The 22,580-nt window shown below is 35.7% G+C and overlaps 1 protein-coding gene and 2 non-coding genes across 3 annotated transcripts in view; all 3 read right to left on the minus strand.

Moving 5' to 3' along the window:
* Positions 1 to 623: 623 nt before the first annotated feature.
* Positions 624 to 696, minus strand: Trnat-agu (transfer RNA threonine (anticodon AGU)). Its single transcript has one exon. It is a non-coding gene; the product is annotated as a tRNA-Thr (tRNA).
* A 2,926-nt stretch (positions 697 to 3,622) lies between these two features.
* Positions 3,623 to 22,580, minus strand: part of LOC131687480 (WD repeat and FYVE domain-containing protein 3) — a 1,208,520-nt gene continuing 1,189,562 nt past the window's right edge. Inside the window, exons 25-28 of the mRNA XM_058971572.1 lie at positions 21,328 to 21,431; positions 21,044 to 21,276; positions 18,255 to 18,742; positions 3,623 to 3,724 (exon numbers count right to left, since the gene is read on the minus strand). Coding sequence (XP_058827555.1) covers positions 3,623 to 3,724; positions 18,255 to 18,742; positions 21,044 to 21,276; positions 21,328 to 21,431 — 927 coding nt within the window. The remainder of the gene's footprint in view (positions 3,725 to 18,254; positions 18,743 to 21,043; positions 21,277 to 21,327; positions 21,432 to 22,580) is intronic.
* On the minus strand, positions 5,910 to 5,982 carry Trnat-agu (transfer RNA threonine (anticodon AGU)). The gene has a single exon. It is a non-coding gene; the product is annotated as a tRNA-Thr (tRNA).

Here is a 22,580-nt window from a genome sequence, read left to right on the forward strand (position 1 = left end):
TAATTGACACCACACCCTAACGTGACATTTTTTGAATGTGATTAAATTGTTCACTGTTGACCATTTAATATAATTTGATATGCCGCATGAAAGGTGGTTGAATGTACAGAACAGGATTCCGAAAAACCCGGAATCAGTCGAAAATCGATGATTATGGTAAGATGCGTCAAGAGAGCTGGCGCACTCTCTATATCTCGTATATGGGGTCACTTTTATACGGTAATATGATATTGTGAGATTGTCTTTCGAAGAATTACAACACTGGAGATGTAAAATAATCCTAATTATTAACTCACGAAAATTTCATTAATGATTATGTGCGACCAGAATTTGGCACCATTATTTTTACGACATATTTTGAACACTATTTATTTTATACTTCAAAGTAAAAATGTACAAACGACAATAATAATATAATAATACATAAAACGCACAGTCAAATCATTGAAAAACAATTGAATTGTATGTATTCCTTATTTGGACGTGAGTCTTTGTTTTTTTCCTTTCTTAAGGATTTTTATGAACGTGTTCACTGGAAAACAGACAGAGAAAGAATGCCCGGGACGGTGAGAATGAAGAAACGGTGAAATTTCACCTTTACTGGAAACACTGAGAAAAGATATGTCCTCAAGCAGGAATCGAACCTGCGATCCCCCAGTCACTAGTTGGGTGCGTTAACCACTCCGCCATCGAGGAACTGTGATGATGCCATCACATGTTCCCAACAGTTTTTGTGATCACCGCCGCAGCCTCCAATACCTCCTAATTGACCCATCGACCCCCAATGTATCCTATAAGCAGATCGTCACCTCTCACTCTCACCGATCGGGCAAAATCTCTCTCGTTATCTATTTTTAGGTCCACACGGTAAAAAATTGTCACGTTTAATTTAAATGATTGTACACTTGAATCAGTTTATCATGCATCACTAACAATTGAAGTGATTTAGCATTGATTTTTTAAGGATGCATAACTCTTATCAAAATGACCTGGTCTTTGAAAGCTATTTAATAGAAATGATCTTTAAATTGAAATGAATAGCCATTGAATTCGCTCCACTGTACTAATCTATTGAATTTGAGTGGTTTCATCTTTAATTACAATTGTCAAAGGTACCAAAACACTAAAGTCTTTAACCGATTACAAACATATGTTCGCAAATAGGAGCAAAAATGGATAAGTTGCATTTCCAAAGTAATGTAGAACGTGAGTATTATATATTGTACTTGTGGATAATTTATGCAAATGTTTATTCTCAGGTAACATATTTATAATAGGATATGCCGTAAGAAATATATATATAGTTGAATGTAAGATCAATCAGAAGCAATGTGCAACTCATTTCAAATGGAAGTGTTTTGCTGTTGATTTCGTAGTGCTTTGATATGATCTATTCCAATAGATTGACACATCGTATTGAAAGGTTGGGCAAGTAGTGCGAAATCAACTGCAAATCACTTTCCATTAGCGTGACGATTTTTTACCGTGCAGTAGACTGTTAAATTCAATTTAAAAATGCATCATTTTCATTTCTTCCGATTCATATTGGCAATCGTGGAATTATGAATCGTTTTCGATGACATTTTCTCAACAGGCGATTTTGATTAATTTGGAGAATTTAAAGATGAACTAATAATACTGAGACCTAAAAACAACCCAAAGATTTTTTTTTTTAATTTTTTTTATATATTATTTTCTAATCAAATAGTTTTGTTTGCATTACATTTCTAATTTAGTATATTTAGTGTTCAGTCACAAGTGGTGACTTTTCATCCCTATTGTTTGCGTGATTCAGTTAATTATTATTAAGTTATAATATGCTTTCGCAGTTAAGTATTTTTTGCAGTAGGATGTTTTAAACCTACTTGTCTTCTGAATAAGGAGTTAAACAAATCTTATAAACTAACTTATAAACTATAAAGAGAGCTGAAGATTGCAACGATTTTTGTCGGAAGTTGCTTATAATACTGTTCATTATAATTTCTATGTTTGCGAGTCTGTGCAACTCATTTGCGCTAAACCAGGGAGGACGCTTCAAAATCATTTTCAGAATTTTATTCTGAATCCTTTGAAGCGTTTTCTTCCTGGTAGCACAACAACTTGCCCAGATTGGCACTGCATATAGCATTGCCGGTCTAAATATTTGTTTATTAATTAATAGTTCGTTCTTTAGGCAGAGCCTAGAATCCCTTTTTATAAGAGGCTATAAACATTTTATATATTTGTTGCATTTTGTTTCACGAATCTTTTCGATAACCTTCCGTCACTTGCGTAAATGCACTGGGTGCACAGTGCTCTGAAAATCTAGCGAAATCGTCTTAGGGCACCAGCGGGTACAATTCAGAGCTGCGCGGCGAGTTAAATCTGTAAAGAATACTAAAAATTAATTTCTATTCCATAATTTTCAGTTCAGCAATTCGAGAGATCGTGCTCATCGCAAGCCATGAAAAATAGACTACGTTGTGAAGCGATGATCACTATTTATTAAAAAATCACGGTTGCATAAAAAATTAAACTATTAAAAAATTTCAAATAGTTTATAATTTTCACAAACTTATTAGGAATAATTGTTTGATAAGCTTTCTTAATATTGTGTAGGAAAAAAGCTGAAAAATTCAGTATTTTCTCTATCTGCAACATATAAACCTTTAAGTATACCAATTAATTGGTATACGAATTGGAATAGGTTCGCCAAATTTTGGAAGAAGTCTATAAAATAACCCCTTGAAAACTACCTAAAAATTGTTGTAGTTCGATGCAATAAAAAATCTCCAAAAAAGAAATGTACCTATTAATGTGAAACACAGCGAATAATACATACAATAATGACCCATTTTTATCAGTCTCATCGTGTTAAAATACACAAAATGGGGACATTGACTAAATCGGACAATTTTTTTTCTTTATAATAAACTGAAGCTGTTCAAATATTCTTCTCGTCCCTTGATGTACTCTGATAACTATTTCTGATTATGATGAACTTTTTATTTTCGCATATTTCGCATATCTTCGTGATAAGGAAAACATGCTCAAGAAAGGATTTACTCGAATTCAGTCTTGTTCGTCTGCTAGAGCCCATCAAACATATGTTCATATTTGACTGATAAAATCGGGGTTTCAATGTGTTATAATAGATTAATTATTCATTATTATAATTCAGCATTCGAAGAAGTTTCTTTTGAACGAGCGTAGAACGACTTTGTTTCTACTTACTTGAAATCAGCGGCGTAGCCAGAAATTAGGTTTGGTGAAAATAGATCATACTGTCCAAACGGCATAATTCCGAAACCGTAATTTTTGAAGTTTTAAAATTATGCAGAATTATTTTTTCAGAAAATAGTAACAAAGTTCGTGTCTTTAGCAAATTTGTTGAGACTTTATTGTAGTCATGAATATTAACCTGAGAAAATTAACCATAAATACTTCTTGGACAATATACCGTTAAAATTATTTTATCAAATGATGCGCTGTTTAATGTTTGTAAAACTCATCGAAAATACTAAACCTCCGAAATTGGCGGTTTCAAAATCATGCTATCTTGCCCTTAAATTACTGTTTTTGAACATTTGACCTATACATATAATTGGTCATACAACAAAAATCAAATGCTCATCAAAATCGATCAGAACCTGCTAGAGTCGATGCTTGTATTGACCTTTGCCAGACAATCGCCGTTGATACTCCATACATAAAGCCACGTAGCAGAGCATGTTGCAATGTCACCCTACATAAAAGGAGAAAGTCATTACTTGAGTTGTTTTTGGTGAAGACACAACTGAGGAAGATCTAATTCAGCTATTGAAATATATGAACCGACAGTGGTTGTGGTTGGAACCAGAGGAGGGAAAATACCGGTTGAGTACCGGTACGGTAAACCAAATTTTCACAAGTGTTTATTTTTCCTTTACAGTGTGTGCGGTCTTATCGCTGGTTGTGTTTATACGAGACACGAAAACCAAACCGAGTTTCGTTTACACAGCACCACGGTTTGGTTTTGATGTTTGTTTACTGGTGCACGAGTATGGAAGGAAACACGAGAATAACGAAACCAAACTTCGGTTGTGTTGCGGTTGTGTATTCGGGTTGATGTTTATCGGCTATGCTAGTGCTGCTAGTATTTTTATTAAGAAATCTAAACAAATTTCTTTTAGGTATAATACAAGGTAGTGTTTCGGTAATTTAATTGATTTTGTTTTTGTTATTTTATTGACATCGCTGATTTCATTATTTTCTTTAATTTCAATTTAAACATTGTGACATTAACATCAATTTGTATGCTCTAGACAACTTTTCCAAATCAAACATATCTACATATCATGGTTCAGCATTGAAACATACATCAATTGTTGAACTTTTAACAACTGCTCAGAACCAGCCATTTCGATATTACCCCATTGACTCTCAACAACTAATTGAACTCAATTCAGTTGTCTATTCGGCAGCACTGCAGACGAATTTACTGCTTCTCCTTTCAACCGAAGCACAGTGTACAGAAAAAAAACCAGGCTCGGTTTTCTAAAGCCAAACCGAAACCGCTGCTGAGAATACATCAACACAAGTTGAAATTCGTACACACATGTAAACGGTGCTGAGTGGCTTGGTTTGGTTTGGTAAACTGAGACTCGGTGGAGGTTTTTCTTTCGTTTACCGTGTGAACGAAATCCAAACCGAATACGATGTGCATCACTTGTTTACACGTGTTGAGATTTTGGTTTTCTTACCCACCTCTGGTTGGAACCCGTATAACCTATTTGTATAAACTATTTGAATTTCGAGCACATACATATTTACGAATGGACAGTCCGAAATTGTCCTAACTATGATTTTGTTAGATTGAGATGTATAGTGAATTGTAGTTAGGTTGTGAGAAGAACATCAGAGAGGGTTTGTTCAGTATTGAAGCGATGCAGGTTGTGCCGTATGGGGGAGAGGGAGTGAGCTAGAACGTTATGTAACATGTTTTTATAGAAGAAAAAAAATAGAGAATTTTTTACATAATATTTGTGACAATTTGTTACAAGGGAGATTCAATTTTGGGCAATTTTTGCGTTACGTAATTTACGATGGACCCTAGATATCGGCTCTTGAACACAAGGACTAAGATGAACGGCTTTACTTCCATTTATTTACAAAATGGTAATCTATGAACAATGCAATCACATTTCTAAAAATTAGGTCCTGTGGGGTATTTCGACCGGTTTCGGTTATTCGGGAATTCGGCTCCTCGAACCAAAACTTTTGTGGAAGGTTCCTGTCATGCGACACATCCAATTGGAAAATTGATTGTAATTGACACCACACCCTAACGTGACATTTTTTGAATGTGATTAAATTGTTCACTGTTGACCATTTAATATAATTTGATATGCCGCATGAAAGGTGGTTGAATGTACAGAACAGGATTCCGAAAAACCCGGAATCAGTCGAAAATCGATGATTATGGTAAGATGCGTCAAGAGAGCTGGCGCACTCTCTATATCTCGTATATGGGGTCACTTTTATACGGTAATATGATATTGTGAGATTGTCTTTCGAAGAATTACAACACTGGAGATGTAAAATAATCCTAATTATTAACTCACGAAAATTTCATTAATGATTATGTGCGACCAGAATTTGGCACCATTATTTTTACGACATATTTTGAACACTATTTATTTTATACTTCAAAGTAAAAATGTACAAACGACAATAATAATATAATAATACATAAAACGCACAGTCAAATCATTGAAAAACAATTGAATTGTATGTATTCCTTATTTGGACGTGAGTCTTTGTTTTTTTCCTTTCTTAAGGATTTTTATGAACGTGTTCACTGGAAAACAGACAGAGAAAGAATGCCCGGGACGGTGAGAATGAAGAAACGGTGAAATTTCACCTTTACTGGAAACACTGAGAAAAGATATGTCCTCAAGCAGGAATCGAACCTGCGATCCCCCAGTCACTAGTTGGGTGCGTTAACCACTCCGCCATCGAGGAACTGTGATGATGCCATCACATGTTCCCAACAGTTTTTGTGAAGCTGAAAAATTCAGTATTTTCTCTATCTGCAACATATAAACCTTTAAGTATACCAATTAATTGGTATACGAATTGGAATAGGTTCGCCAAATTTTGGAAGAAGTCTATAAAATAACCCCTTGAAAACTACCTAAAAATTGTTGTAGTTCGATGCAATAAAAAATCTCCAAAAAAGAAATGTACCTATTAATGTGAAACACAGCGAATAATACATACAATAATGACCCATTTTTATCAGTCTCATCGTGTTAAAATACACAAAATGGGGACATTGACTAAATCGGACAATTTTTTTCTTTATAATAAACTGAAGCTGTTCAAATATTCTTCTCGTCCCTTGATGTACTCTGATAACTATTTCTGATTATGATGAACTTTTTATTTTCGCATATTTCGCATATCTTCGTGATAAGGAAAACATGCTCAAGAAAGGATTTACTCGAATTCAGTCTTGTTCGTCTGCTAGAGCCCATCAAACATATGTTCATATTTGACTGATAAAATCGGGGTTTCAATGTGTTATAATAGATTAATTATTCATTATTATAATTCAGCATTCGAAGAAGTTTCTTTTGAACGAGCGTAGAACGACTTTGTTTCTACTTACTTGAAATCAGCGGCGTAGCCAGAAATTAGGTTTGGTGAAAATAGATCATACTGTCCAAACGGCATAATTCCGAAACCGTAATTTTTGAAGTTTTAAAATTATGCAGAATTATTTTTTCAGAAAATAGTAACAAAGTTCGTGTCTTTAGCAAATTTGTTGAGACTTTATTGTAGTCATGAATATTAACCTGAGAAAATTAACCATAAATACTTCTTGGACAATATACCGTTAAAATTATTTTATCAAATGATGCGCTGTTTAATGTTTGTAAAACTCATCGAAAATACTAAACCTCCGAAATTGGCGGTTTCAAAATCATGCTATCTTGCCCTTAAATTACTGTTTTTGAACATTTGACCTATACATATAATTGGTCATACAACAAAAATCAAATGCTCATCAAAATCGATCAGAACCTGCTAGAGTCGAATGGAAATCGCTATTTTTCATAAATTTCTCTCTACAACAATGGATCGACTGCCACGATCTTGAGATACTATGTGATACTGAAACATCACTTGAAACCAGCGGCGGATCATGGAGAAAGATCCGGGAGGTCCAGGTCCTGCCGAAAATTTTCAACTTGTTAAGAAATTTTAAACTAGTTTTAATTTTAAAGTAGCAACACCTCACTGCATATTCCCTCCGGGCCGGTATGATTAACGATTTTTGGAGTGATTGCATAACCTTTCTATATGAGAAAGGCAAAAATGTGCCAAAGTCCAAAGAAGTCAATTTTTGTCAAACATCTCAATGTTTCATGCATTTTAAAGTCATTTGGCATCAAAAATACAAATTTGATTTTGAAAATTTTTCATTTCAGTTCATATGGGAATTTGCTGTGTGATTGCACTCATCAACTCGTAACTCCGGAACCGGAAGTCCAATCAATAAAAAAATTCAATAGCAACCGATGGGAAGGTTGTACCTTTCATTTGAGACAAACTTTGTGCAAATCGGTTCATCCATCTCTGAGAAACAGAGGCCACATTTTTTTCCACTTACACACTTACATACACACACAGACATTTTCCGATCTCGACGAACTCAGTCGATTGGCATATGACACACGGCTCTCCGGGTCGGGATTAGATTGACGAATTTTAGAGTGAATGAGAAAGGCAAAGACATTTTTAGCAAATGTTGAAAGTTATGCATTGTTTGGTGAGCAGTTCTATGTTTCACAGACATTGAATCAATTTTAACTTCGCTTCCTATTAAATAAAGACCCTTATTACAGTACATTTCTACAAAAACGAGCTCAATTTGAAAATAAATCTGAGGATTATGTTTGATTACAGAACTCTGGAATTTTCTGTTGGAATGTTTTCAGGCAGGAATTTGATATTGATGCTATTAGACAACTGTGAAATCAAGACCAATAGATCAGTTATATATCAGGACCCCATTCCGACAATTTATCAAAAGTCCTCATGATGTTTACAACAATAGGTTATCAATCTACGGATCAGATAATTGTTATTGTAATATTGAATTAAATCAGTCTGCATCAATAAATTTTCAACTTCAATCCAATATTTTTTTTGGGTGTGGTGGGGGGGGGGGGGGGTTATATGTTGTTAAACCCCAAAACCTCTTGGCTACGCCGTTGCTTGGAGTTATTTATTTCGCTTTTCATTTTCCGATATGTTTCAGATCGATCCGATGGTTATAAGTTAGAAAAATTGCAGTCAGAAGGTTCGCACAAATGAACATTTTTGTACTGATAAGTTATCAAGTTCTTTCCAGTCAACTTGGAAGTGTTCGGTGATTATTTCTAGCGGTTGTAGATAGTAAAATGAAATACAAAATTCGTTTTATCGAAATAATGTTTAGCTTATTTCAATGGATTATTACTATATTGAACAATAAATAGGCGACAAAGAGTAATCAACAAACAACAAGCCATAACTTTTAAAGTATTCAAAATAGATATTTGAAGGCTTTAGTAAAGTTATTCGCAAAAGTAAGAGCTACAAATTTGCTGAAGACCTTATTTCGATATAATCACTTCCAAGAAAATTTGTGAAAATACCTCACTCATAGGGGGATTAATTAGCAAAAGCACAATACCAAAAGAAAGGGCATATTGCCTTCATTAAATTCTTCGAAGATACTATTGACCTAAAATAAGCCGTTTTGGCGTTAATAATAGATTACATGTTTTTGGTCATATTTCTGGCAATGGGAAATGATAAAAATCTTTCGTCCGCATTTAATGTTAAATATCTCTTTTGATAATAGTCCGATTTCAACAATCTATAGCTTGTTCGAAAGGTATTTGTTAAAGCTGTCTAAAAACATTTAAATTGTTAATCTATATTGTCAATTTCGGCAGATAAGTTAAAAAAACTGCAAAAAACGCCATTTTTACACATTCAAACATTCATATCTTGGAAACTAAACATCAGAATCAAAAACAAATTAATAGCGTTCATACTGTTTTTTAGTTCTTTCATTTAAACATGGTTTGGATAAGATCGGTTCAGCCATTGCTGAGAAACACGAATGAGAATTTGTCCGTTACATACACACACACAGACATTGTCCCAAATCGTCGAGCTGAGTTGACTGGTATATAAGACTCCGGGCCTCGGAAAAAATCTTGAAAGTTTGAGCGAATTCTATACATTTGTTTTATAAGAAATGTAAAAGATAAAAAATATGAAAGCTCCAGGTTATGATGGAATCTTCAACATTCTTCTTAAAAACCTTCCCGAAATCACCATGAGATACTTGGTCAAAATATTCAACAAATGTTTTGAATAAGCATACTTCCCTGAAAGATGGAAAAATGCCAAGATTATTCCTATTTTGAAGACAGATAAAAACCCAGCAGAAGCATCTAGCTATCGACCAATTAGCTTACTCTCTTCTATTAGTAAATTATTTGAAAAAATCATCCTAACTAGAATGTCACATATCAATGAGAATTCTATTTTTCTTCCTGAGCAGTTTGGATTTCGTATTGGACATTCAACTACTCATCAACTTATGAGAGTAACTAACCTGATAAAGGCAAATATCTCAGTGGGCTATTCTGGAGTTGCTCTTCTAGACATCGAAAAAGCTTTCTACAGTGTTTGGCACAAAGGTTTAATTGCCAAAATGTGGGATTTCAATTTTCCAATTTACATAATAAAGATAATTAAAAATTATCTTACTAACCGTACGCTACAGGTTTCTTATCAGAATCGTAAATCTAATAAGCTACCCGTTAAAGCAGGCGTCCCTCAAGGATCAAGCGTCGCACCAATACTATACAATATTTTTACCTCTGATCTTCCAAATCTACCTACAGGCTGTAAAAAGTCACTTTTCTGTGATGATACTAGCATCTCAGCCACTGGGAGGAGTCTTCGTATTATCTGCAGTCGACTATGCTTACTTTCAAACATCGAAGTAGATGCAGCAAGCATTAAGGATTCCAGTTCAATCTTTCGTGAAAACCCGTACGTCAAGGAACAAGGTATCATTCGACGGCGTGGTAGAACCACCCTATGCGAATATGCTACGGCTGACGCTAGAAATCCAATCATTCTTCCGAAGACCCATCATGTTACAAAGCTCATCGTACAGGATTATCTTGAGCGATATCACCATCGTAATCACGAAACAGTCCTAAATGAAGTGAGACAGATGTATTATATTCCTAACTTGCGGGCGTTGTATTGTACAATAAGAGCACAATGTCAAATGTGCAAAAAATGGTGCAGCAATTCCTCAGGCTCCGATGATGGCAGACCTTCCTCCAGCCCGACTGGCGGCATTTACTAGGCCATTTTCACATTTTGGAGTCGACTATTTCGGTCCTCTAACAGTGGTCGTAGGGCGTAGGAAAGAAAAACGATGGGGTGTACTCATCACATGTTTAACAGTGTGAGCGATACATCTGGAAATTGCTCATTCTCTAAATACCAACTCCTGCGTGATGGCTCTTAGAAATTTTATGGCAAGGCGGGGCGTTCCAAATCATATCTATAACGACCGAGGCACGAACTTCACGGCAACTAGTAAGGAACTGGCAACTGCGCTGAACTTGATGGAGCAGGATAAGCTGATTAACGAAATCGTGAGTCCCCAAACAGAATGGTCTTTCCTTCCCCCTGCATCCCCCCATATGGGCGAAAGTTGGGAGAGATTAGTACAACCAGTAAAGAAAAACATTAGTGCGATTAATCCCGAGCGAAATCTGATGGACGAAGTACTCCGCAATCTTTTGGCTGAAATTGAAAACGTCGTAAACTAGCGGCCACTAACACATGTGCCAGTGGATGATCCGGAAGCCCCAGTTTTAACCCCGAACCACTTCATACTAGGCTCTTCTAGTAGATTAAAGCCAGTAAGTCCTCTCGACGATAGCGATGCAATACTGAGACGTTCATGGAGAACCTCACAATTAGAAGCCAACTTGTTCTGGAGGCGTTGGGTTCACGATTATCTACCGGATATCTCGAAACGCACAAAATGGTTCAAAAAAGTGAAACCAATTAAGATCAACGATGTGGTAGTTATTGCAGACCCCAACCTTCCTCGCAACTGCTGGCCAAAAGGCCGCATCATCGCGGTGTGCAATAGCAGAGATGGACAGATAAGAGCAGCAACCGTACAAACGACAACCGGGATCTACGAGCGACCAGTGGTAAAAATGGCTGTCCTTGACGTTAGGCGCGAAATTCAAGTAAGCAACGAAGTTGGCATACTCGGGGGGGGACTGTTGCGACCCCTTGGTCGGCGCGCCTTGCGAGGCCCCACAGACTGAAAGAACAGTTACTGGTAACCCGATTTGATGACAGCAATCATTACTGAAGGAGAACAGACAAGGCTAGAACAGTGTCATACAGTTCACGTGGTTAGGCAAGAAATATTTCCTATTTAACATCATCGATTTGCCATACTGGCGTATATATATATATATATATATATATATATATACATATATATATATATATATATATATATATATATATATATATATATATATATATATATATATATATATATATATATATATATATATATATATATATATATATATATATATATATATATATATATATATATATATATATATATATATATATATATATATATATATATATATATATATATATATATATATATATATATATATATATATATATATATATATATATACAAATATTGAATTCGATTCATAGGTTATAGCAAGGTCAGGTTAGGAAGATAGGCGATTGCTGAACGTGTAGGTTTCACTGTGCTTTACGCTAATCTCCACCAACCGGCAAGACTAACGGTAAAATACCTAAAAAAGGCTTACTGAATTCTTATTAAACTAATTGTAGAGACAAGTTAAATTTAAAAGGAACATTAAGTTCGATCAAAGTTAAAAAAAGGAATAAGAATACTAAACGTAAGTGAAATTGAACATAACCTAAAACTAAAATCTATAGCATGAATTTTCGACCGTTTTAGGAAGTTTTTAAACCTTCCCTTCAGCTGTAATAAAGGCTTTAAATACTTAGAAAGTTCTTATTCCTCCGACGAAAATCCAACAACTTCCCGTGCTACTGCAAAAGGGATTCAATGTGCGTTTTGAAAAAGATTTTGCTTTCCAGTCTTGCTACCGGGTATATCCCGAAAGCATAGCGAGAAATAACTGTTAGATTTATTCCCAAAGGGGGGGGGGCGCTCAAGTTTTGAAGAAGCCAAGAGTTTTAGGCCTATCAGCTTAAGTTCTTTTCTTTTGAAAGCTTTGGAACGGATAATCGATCATCACATCAGGAACGTTAGTTTAGTTGAATATCCACTGCACAAAATGCAACATGCATATCCGTGTGGGAAGTCCACGATCACTCTGCTTCACGATGTTGTTTACAACATTGAGAAGACTTTCTCGCTCAAGCAATCTAGCTTGGGTGTATTCCTAGATATTGAGGGTGCTTTTGACAATGTTTCCTTCCAGTCTATTCTGGAAGCGACGCGCGGTTATGGGATACCTGCATGTATCTCGGGTTGGATAGACGCAATGCTTAGTAACCGCAAACTTTGCTCGTCACTGCGACAGTCTGAGTTACGGAAGTTGAGTGTTTGCGGTTGTCCTCAGTGCGGCGTTCTGTCACCTTTGTTATGGAACTTGGTAGCCGACAGCTTGTTGAAGAAACTCAATGAGCTTGGATTTCCAACCTACGGGTTTGCTGACGATTACCAAATACTAATTACTGGATTTTCCATCGGAACAATCTTTGACGTAATTCAACAGGCATTAAGAGCTGTCGAACAGTGGTGTCGACAAGTTAAATTATCAGTTAACCCAAGCAAAACTTCAATGGTTTTTTTCACGAAGAAGCGAATAACAACCGGGGTTCGTTCCTTGCAGTTCTATGATTCTGAGCTACTGTGTGCAGATCAAGTCAAATACGTTGGAGTTATAGAAAGCGTACATGGCCTTCGGGCAGTGCAGACAAAATTTTGGAAAGACCTGGGGTCTCAAACCTAAATACATCTATTGGATTTACACGACAATTGTACGTCCAATACTGTCATACGGATGCCTTGTGTGGGTGCCAGAGAGGAGAGGTGGGGACAGTCCAGTCAAAGCTAAACCATCTGCAAAGAATGGCGCTCATGGCGTTGACTGGTGCTTTCACCACGACTCCGCCTGCTGCTTTTGAGGCACTTCTAAATATCAAACCATTACACATACACCTCAAACAAGAAGCACTTCCATGTGCATACAGACTGCAGGTGACTGGGCTTTGGAACAGTAACCATGTTGATCTTGCTACCAGTCATACACGAATGTGGTCACAAATGGTTACATGGGGTGCAGATATTCTTACTCCCAGCGATATTACACCCACATGTAGTTTTCCTTACAGGACATTGTGAAGATTCCCTCTCGAGAGGAGTGGTTGTCTGGTTATATGGAAAGACAACAACAAACGCAAGTCGTCTGTTACACTGACGGTTCTCTGATGGAGGGACGTGCTGGTGTCTACGGTCGTGAAATGAGATTGGAACAATCTCACTCATTAGGTAGATACTGTACTGTATTCCAAGCAGAAATCTTTGCGCTTATGTGTGGGGTACAATCGGCCCTTCAACTGAGTTTGTCCGGCAGAGTTATAAACTTCTGCTCCGATAGTCAGGCTGCAATCAAGGCCCTTACGTCAGACAAATCCCGGTCCAAGCTAGTGATCGCGTGCCGAACCCAAATTGAAGAACTAAGCATTATCAACACTATCTACCTTGTCTGGGTGCCCGGACATTGCCGTATTACTGGAAATGAATGGGCTGACGAATTGGCCAGGGCAGGTTCAGCGATTGACTTCGTTGGTCCTGAGCCCGCGCTGCCAATTTCGACAAGTTGGATAAGGAAAAAAATACGGTCCTGGGCTTCGTCCGAGCACCGCAATAATTGGAGAAATCTACAAACGTGTCGCCAAACAAAGGCGTTTCTAGAACAACCGTGCACAGTGTTTTCGAAAAATCTCCAATATTTTTCGAAGCTCCACTGCGGCATGCTGACCAGGGCTTTAACCGGCCACTGCAAACTCAATTATCACATGGCAACTATTCAGCGCGCTGAGTCTTTTTCATGTGATCTTTGTGAATCCGACTACGGAACCTCATATCATCGGATATCCAACTGTCCAGCGGTAGCGCAAATTGTGATTTCGAGTCTTCGGCCGTCCTTATATAGACGAAATCATGTTTGGACGACTGAAACTCAGAGACATACTAAAGTTTCTTATCCAATGTGGTAAAGAGCTTTAGGTTTATTCGCAGGCAAGTTGAACTCCTTATGAGTTTAACTTACCTGTTGTTTATTTTTGTTTTATGCTGTTATTTTTCCCACCCTTCCAATTGTACTTCCTCACACCTCCTTGTCCTTTCCTTTCGCTCAGGAAATGATAAAAACACACGGCAATATATTCTGATTCTGATATGAAAGAATTTAATTTACTCTGTCACCATATAAAAATTTATTAACAATTCAGTAAAACGATATTTTTTTACCATTTTGAAAAATGTGATCGGTTGTCGACACCATAAGAAAAGTTACTAAAAATGGAAAAATATTAACCCTCAAAAAGGCAACCGGGTCTCAGAGGCCCGGCACGTTACAATTTTTTAGTTACAAAAAAATGTGTATGCAGTATAAGCTTGGGCATGGAAATTTTGATAAGTAGCTTTGAAATCTATAACAAAAATAAAGAATTGTGAAATTTTCATCTATGGAGTGATGCGCAGCTATGTTTGAATGTTTTACATGCACAAAAAGGCAAGCCGGGCCTGGCAGGCCCGGTGTGCCTGCAATATTTACTAGGAATACCACGGGTTTTATACATTAATATTTATCTGAAAAAAACCTTTTGATGAGTTCATCTTCATATTAGCAGGAATTTTTTTCATGTTTTGATTGATTTTATCTTTTTACCTTTTCTTATAAGAAAAAAATCTTGAAAGTTTCAGCGAATTTTAAACATTTCTTTTATAAGAAATGTAAAAATAGCATACGATAATGACGTGTGTCATATTTTTTTGGGTAAATACTTTTATTTCACCCACTGTGGTCTACTTGACAATTATTTTGATACAACATAACCTAACTCTGTCGTTATTGTCTATTTTTGTTGTCTATTCTTTGTGTTATAGTTGTCGTAATTAATCAAATTGTAGGATCTAAAAGCAACAAAAATTGAAATGGCTATAAGACAATATGCCCATGTTTTCAATCGTCTCAAAGAATCTGAAATAATGGAAGAAATTTGAGCAAATTCAACAGCAGACGATTCCGAAACTGATTTACAAAGCGAGGAAGAAGATGTGAATGATATTGCTTCCGACGATGAATCTGATGCAGAAAAATATGAATATGTACTCCGGTTATGCATCAGAAGAAATTAATAGCAACCCAGAAACATTTATTGGTCGTGTTCAAACGAAATGGAGCTCAGAACCAATCGACAGTCGACGTGATCTTCCGAGTACTCACCTTTTGGAAAAAAAATTTGACCTTTTTATATTCATCACCTTATACGCTGAAATCGGGATTTGCTGCGTGTTCGTACTCATCATCCTGTAATTCCGGAACCGGAAGTCGGATCAATTAGAAATTCAGCAGCAGCCAATGGGAATGCTGTACCTTTCATTTGAAACCAAGTTCGTAAAAATCGGTAAAGAATTTACTGAGAAATAGGTATGACATTATGTTAGGAACTTGGTAGGTTCCCCCGGGGCATCATGAACCGCCATAGCTGGCCAATGTAGTCGAAGTGCCTTCGGTGGGTCATTAATGATCTAGACATGCAAAGCCAAGTAATGTTGCACATATTTTAATATATATTGCATCAGTTGGACATCATGGTGGTATCAGTTTCTATGGAAATTTGCTGTGTGATTGTACTCTTCAACACGTAAGTCCAGAACCGAAAGTCGGATCAATAAAAAAATCAATAGCGACCGATGGGAAGGCTGCACCTTTCATTTGAGACTAAATTTGTACAAATCGGTCCAGCCACCTCAGAGAAAAATCGGTGAGATTGTTTGCCACATACATGCATCCATACATACATACACACACACATACAGACATTTTACGAATTCGACGAACTGAGTCGAATGGTATAAGAGATTTGGCCCTGAGGGTCTCGGTTAAAAATTCGAAATTTCGACCGATTGCGTAACCTTTCTATATGAGAACGGCAAAAAGGAGCTTGAATTTAGACGGGCCTGAGAGGCCCGGCTTGCCCTTTAATGTAAGGATTTTAGCTTGCCTTCACAAGGGTTAATGTATATCATCAAGATTCAAAAGGATAAGAAAATTGATTCATTTCAACTACCATCAAAGGCATTATGAACACCATTCTTCATCAGAACCACAATATATGTATGTGAAAAACTGCGAATATTACGCACTGCTAATGCACTGACGGATCGCATTCACTGCAATTAAGTGAGTTTCAGGCAATCCATTTTTTACCAAAGCTTCACACAAATCAGACAGAAGTCCACGCTGGCACGTAGCCAAAAGGGGAGGGGTGCTACAGGGTAACCCCACTACCCCACCAAATTTTTGGGTCGTGACAATCTGGTATATATAGCGCATTGCGCACATAATAAGTGCGACTAAAAGTGCGGAAAGGCTTATAAAACTGCGCTTCTACATTGAATTGCCTTGGTGTCTATTACGCACTTATGTTTTATCCAACGAGGAATAAGTGCGCCTCATACATGAAAACGATTCAATGTAAAAGCGCACTTTTATAAGAAAAATCGCACTTTTATGGAGTCCAGTTTTAAATGCCATAAATAATATAATGCTGCCTAGCGATGAAAACACGGCCAGGTGGGCTTTCTTCATGTAAATGTAAAACGCTAAACCGGAAGTCGCCTTCTTGGTTTTCAGAATGATGCCAAAGATCGATCTCTGGTATCTACCCACATTGATTGGGTTATTGAGAACTCAGCATACACCACTATTCTGAGCTTTTCTCATCAAGCTGTTAATTTTTCGCGTTTCTAAACCGTTTTGATGATGTATATAAGTGTGAACTTTCAACTCCCCGGATAGCGATAAAAAATAAAATAACTCTCGCTGTGAAGGATAAAACTGGGTATGTTCCAGTAACACTTGTGCTCCAAAGTGCAAAGCCAGTGAACTCCACTACACCGATGCACTACCATCGAAAACGGCATCTGATAGCGACGAATGTCTTGCAGGCTAACGATTTCTGACCGGTATCAATGCTTATCCTTGGCTGGGGCAATTTCATTCCGGTGGATCGTACTGCTCCTGTTCGGCTGCTTGCTGCTATTGACGACGGGTAAATGAATGATTAAAAATTCAAACAGGCCTTATGTCTTACGATCGTTACAAGGTTTAACGTTGTAAAAAGGTGACTAACAATAAAATGAAATGCTAGCATGCGCGGGACGAATAATTCTGGCCAATCATGACACAGAAAATAATTGATTTCGGAACATCCATTTTACTTTATTTTTGTAAGTTATACATACTTACAAATCTAATAGAAGATTCATGGATATTTTTTCTGGCTGATTAGTGCAAATATTGTGTAATTCCGGTTTGGATTCAGATCCAGATGAATTTAAACCAATGCACTAAAAGGTCTGACAGAATGGTTCATCACTGACTGTTGAAAAATCTGGTAAACCATGGATTGTTTTCTGTTGTTTCTGTTGCAATGTAGTGACGACACTCTGAAACTATTCAAATTCAGGTTCATCTATTTTAATTTAACATTGGGTACTACAGGCTCGAATTTTTGTATATCCGGGACACCACGCAGAACTAGGGGTTTGCTCAGAAACACAAATAGTGTTTTCGTTTTTTGGTGCTAGCGTCAATCTGACGGTCCTGATACTAAGTTAGTGTCGAATTCTGTAGATTTTTATAACTGAAAAGCAAAGTATCTCACACGAAATTAAATAATCCAGTTTGTACTTTTTTCCTGCAGAGATCATTAAAATTTTACATAAAAACTTCCTTTACTGATACAAATAGAAGTTAAAAAAGCTTCATTTGCTGTTAACAGTTATCACAAAACTCTAGGGAGTTTCCCGACTCTGCAAATCGAACTTACTACTAGAAAGTGAATTCTGATCAATAACTTACCGTGAGTTCGTTTATGTTGACGGCAGCAATGACGCCGACATGATTAGACAATTGCCGTACATATTTGTATCTTGACATATCCCAAATAATAGCTGATCTGTCTTTAGAACCAGAAACAATTATGTTATATGCTGTACTAGCAGCAAGGGAAGTGACCGCATCCGTGTGTCCATGCAAAGTATGCCTAACGTACAATTGTTTGTGCTTAAAATCTATATCACAGACAGTTACGATGGAATTAGTGCCAGCCATAATTATTGTTTTTGCGTTTGGACAAGCACATGCCAGAATCTCTCCAGAATCTGGAGCAACATTTTCACACACAAATAGCGCTCGATCAGAATCATACATGCCAACTCGAACAGAATGGTCAGCATAACCCCATGCTATGTAACGACTGTAATTTGAAGGCATTAGAATCTTATTCTGTTCGACAGCTAATACAATCTTGTCTCCCTGTATTATATGCCCGACTGGGCCCTTGAGTTCTGCAAAATAGAAACGGCATTATAACGAGTAAGCATATTAAATATGAGGAATTCCACGAAGATCCGTCCGAGAATCTTTAAAATCGTGACCGACCATCTTAGATTCCGATGAAACTTTACACATTTCACCGGCATGGAAGACTAAACATTTTCCACAGGTAATAAGATTATTTTGACTCAAGAGCAACTTTTCAAAAGGGCGTATACGTTCCCACGTGTATGAATTTCAATTTTTTTTTGTTCGATTACCGTATTTTATACATCAAAACTATCTGAGAACGAGTTACAGAGAATGAATACTTCTGTCCGAAAAAAATATATACTGAAAAAAATGTTGTGTCATTTTTCAACAAAATAAAAATTTCTGTTAAAAAATTAAATTGCGAAAAACCAATTTTTTTTAAATTTTTATATTTTGTCAACAAAAACCTAAAGAGAAAAGAAACATTTTGAAGGTGATTGCATGATGGAGAAAAAATCGGTAAAAAAGTTTTTCTAACAATTACTTCAAACATGTTTTTAAATTCCATACTAATTGACATACAAAACTGTAATTTTTATTACAGAATATGATTATAAGCATAATTTAAAATCAAAATGCATTTTACAAAAATCTTCCAAAATGAGATAGTTTTCGAGATATTTGGAATTTTGCTCCATCAAAAACAATTAATTCGTGTAATTATGCTCTTTTCAAAAGTTATTCGCGTTACCCAATCATAAAATCTCAAAAATCTAATGTTTATCGTTTTAAAAACGTAAATGCAACTTTTTCAGTGTATTTGGATCATGGAGAAGCTTTCAATAAAAAAGTTTTCCTAACAACAACTTTTGACATATTTTTATAATTTATACTATTTGCAGTCAAAAATACAATTTTCTTTTTGAATTTGGTTCTATACGCCATTTTGAATCGAAATGCCCATTACAAAAATTTTATGAAATGTAGTAGTTCTCGAGATATTTTAACTTTTGTTTTAACAACACAATTATTTTGTTTTATTACGACCTTTTCATAAGTTATTTGCGTTTCTCCATCAACAATAATAGGTTTTTCAAAAGGCCCATAAACTTTCCTGCAACTTTTTCTTTGACATCAAGGCGATATTGTAAATCTTTTGAAAGTTACATGAAAGCAACCAAAATATGGTTCAACTATATAGTTTAATTATCAGACCCTATGGTTAAATAATATTTTGGTTACTTTCATGTAGCTTTCAAATGGTTTACAATATCGCCTTGATGTCAAAGGAAAAGTTGTAGGAAATTTTATGGGCCTTTTGAAAAACTTATTATTGTTGATGGAGAAACGCGAATAACTTATGAAAAGGTCGTAATAAAACAAAATAATTGTGTTGTTAAAACAAAAGTTAAAATATCTCGAGAACTACTACATTTCATAAAATTTTTGCTATGAGCATTTCGATTTAAAAAGGCGTTTAGAATCATATTCAAAAAGAAAATTGTATTTTTGACTGCAAATAGTATGAATTATAAAAATATGTCAAAAGTTGTTGTTAAGAAAACTTTTTTATTGAAAGCTTCTCCATGCTCCAAATACACTAAAAAATTTGCTTTTACGTCTTTAAAACGATAAACATTAGATTTTTGACATTTTATGATGGGGTAACGCGAATAACTTTTGAAAAGAGCATAATTACAGGAATTAATTGCTTTTGATGGAGCAAAATTCCAAATATCTCGAAAACTATCGGATTTTGGAAGATTTTTGTTAAATACATTTTGATTTTAAATGATTCTTAGAATTATATTCTGTGATAATATTACAATTTTGTATGTCAATTAGTATGAAATTTTAAAACATGTATGAAGTTATTGTTAGAAAAACTTTTTTACCGATAAGTTCTCCATCATGCAATCACATTCAAAATGTTTCTTTTCTCTTTAGGTTTTCGTAGACAAAATAGAAAAATTTAAAAAAATGGGGTTTTTCGCAATTTAAATTTTTAACATAAATTTTTGTTTTTTTTTAAAAATGACACAACATTTTTTTCAGTGTATATTTTTTTTTGATAGAAGTATTTATACCCTGTAACTCGTTCTCAGATAGTTTTGCTGTATAAAATACAGTGAACGAACAAAAAAAAATTGAAATTTATGCACGTAGAAACGCTTACGCCCTTTTGAAAAATTGCTCTTGTATCAAAATATTCCAATTGCCAGAGAATATCATGGAGATTCATACACCGAACACACCTGCAAAGTTTCGTTCGAATCTACGATGGTCATATTTTGCGGTCGGCCGGTTTCTCATGGAATCCCTCATATGTAAGTACCTACCTTTTACTGGTTGAGAACATGGTTTCAACATTTCAAGATTATGGAAGAATAGTTTATCATTCATATTTCCCAACTGTACTGATGTTGTAATGGGACTCGATTCTAATACTGATGAGGACTTGGAAAAGGATGATTTTTTAGCTGGATGAGCTTTTCGGAACAGTTGTTTGGGAATTTGCCCAAAATTATTTATAAAGCCGATAGTAGCATTTTTTTTCAAGGGATCGTCAATACTGAAAAAATGATAAAGTATTATTTTATCTAAAATACGTCCTATATTATACCTGTAAATGTCAACATTTCCTTCGTAGAAGAGATGATGAAAGACATTCGCAGCCTCTACCGCTGCTTGGCCACGCTGCTTATAACCAAATATCAAATCGATCCACTAGTGCGAAATGGGATATAAAAATCATATTTTAATAATACGAAGTAAGATACATATAACCTGAGCAAATTATTACGATAGCTGACATCATATGCCTCGAACCAAACTAGGGTTGTTTTTATAAATTTCGAGATAAATTTGATGGGACTACTCTTAACCGATTACAACTCACCTTAACGTGATACAATACTACTAAAGTAGGAGAATTATAGTTAAAACTGGCACCTTAAGCATAAAAATTGTTCTGGGTTACCACAAAACCAATAAAATTATATTTTCTAAGCAGAATTCTGCTGCAGAAAATTCTTAAAGGCTTAATTTTGTCAACGCTTCAAAAATATTATTTCATTAAAAATTATTGGTTGCAAATCTTGGAAACCAAAGTGATTTTTTCTAGGCACTTCGGGTAAAACCGACACCCCATAGGGGTAAGATCGACACCCGCTTCCACTTTTTTAAGTGATATATGCGTGATTAATAAAGTGTGAGTATGTGTGGTGCAAATATGTGGGACCATCATGTTATAAGGGGAAGAGAGTTCGAAAGCGTAGTGTTATAAACAAGAGAATTTTATGCTATAGGATTATTTCTTGGTATGGATGTTTCCAAGTAATCCTTGCACACATCATTGCAACTTTCAGTGTCAATTTAATTCGTTAGAGAAGATTTCTATATTAACTTTTGAATAGGGCTAATGAGATTTGTAAACAAACTTTTGTTTTGCCGATTTCTCTTAATTTGCTATAATTTCAACACAGAAAACATTTGAAATCCCTTCTACGAAGGGTAAAGATGTAAGTTAAAGCGTGTTTCTTTTGAAGTTTCACTCGGCTGCGGAATAATAAGCGGAACAAGTTTGTTTACAAAAATTTCTTTAGCCCTTTTGAAGAATTAATATTGATTTGCAAGTGTTCTACATTTTGCTAATAGGATTCATTAACTTATAAGTGACACACACTTCTTAGTAAAACTACCTGGTTCAGACTCTTGTTTTTCGGGACTCTAATCATCAATGATCTACCGGGGTAATCGAAAGATCATTATCTCACTGTAATAAAGTTCATCTACTAAGCGAACACTAGACATTCAGTTTGATGAGCTTTTTGCAAAAATAGCAAACGCTGCGATAGAATCTGATAACTAAAAACT

Source organism: Topomyia yanbarensis, chromosome 3 (assembly GCF_030247195.1).
Source record: "Topomyia yanbarensis strain Yona2022 chromosome 3, ASM3024719v1, whole genome shotgun sequence".
Classification (NCBI taxonomy): Eukaryota; Metazoa; Arthropoda; class Insecta; order Diptera; family Culicidae; genus Topomyia; species Topomyia yanbarensis.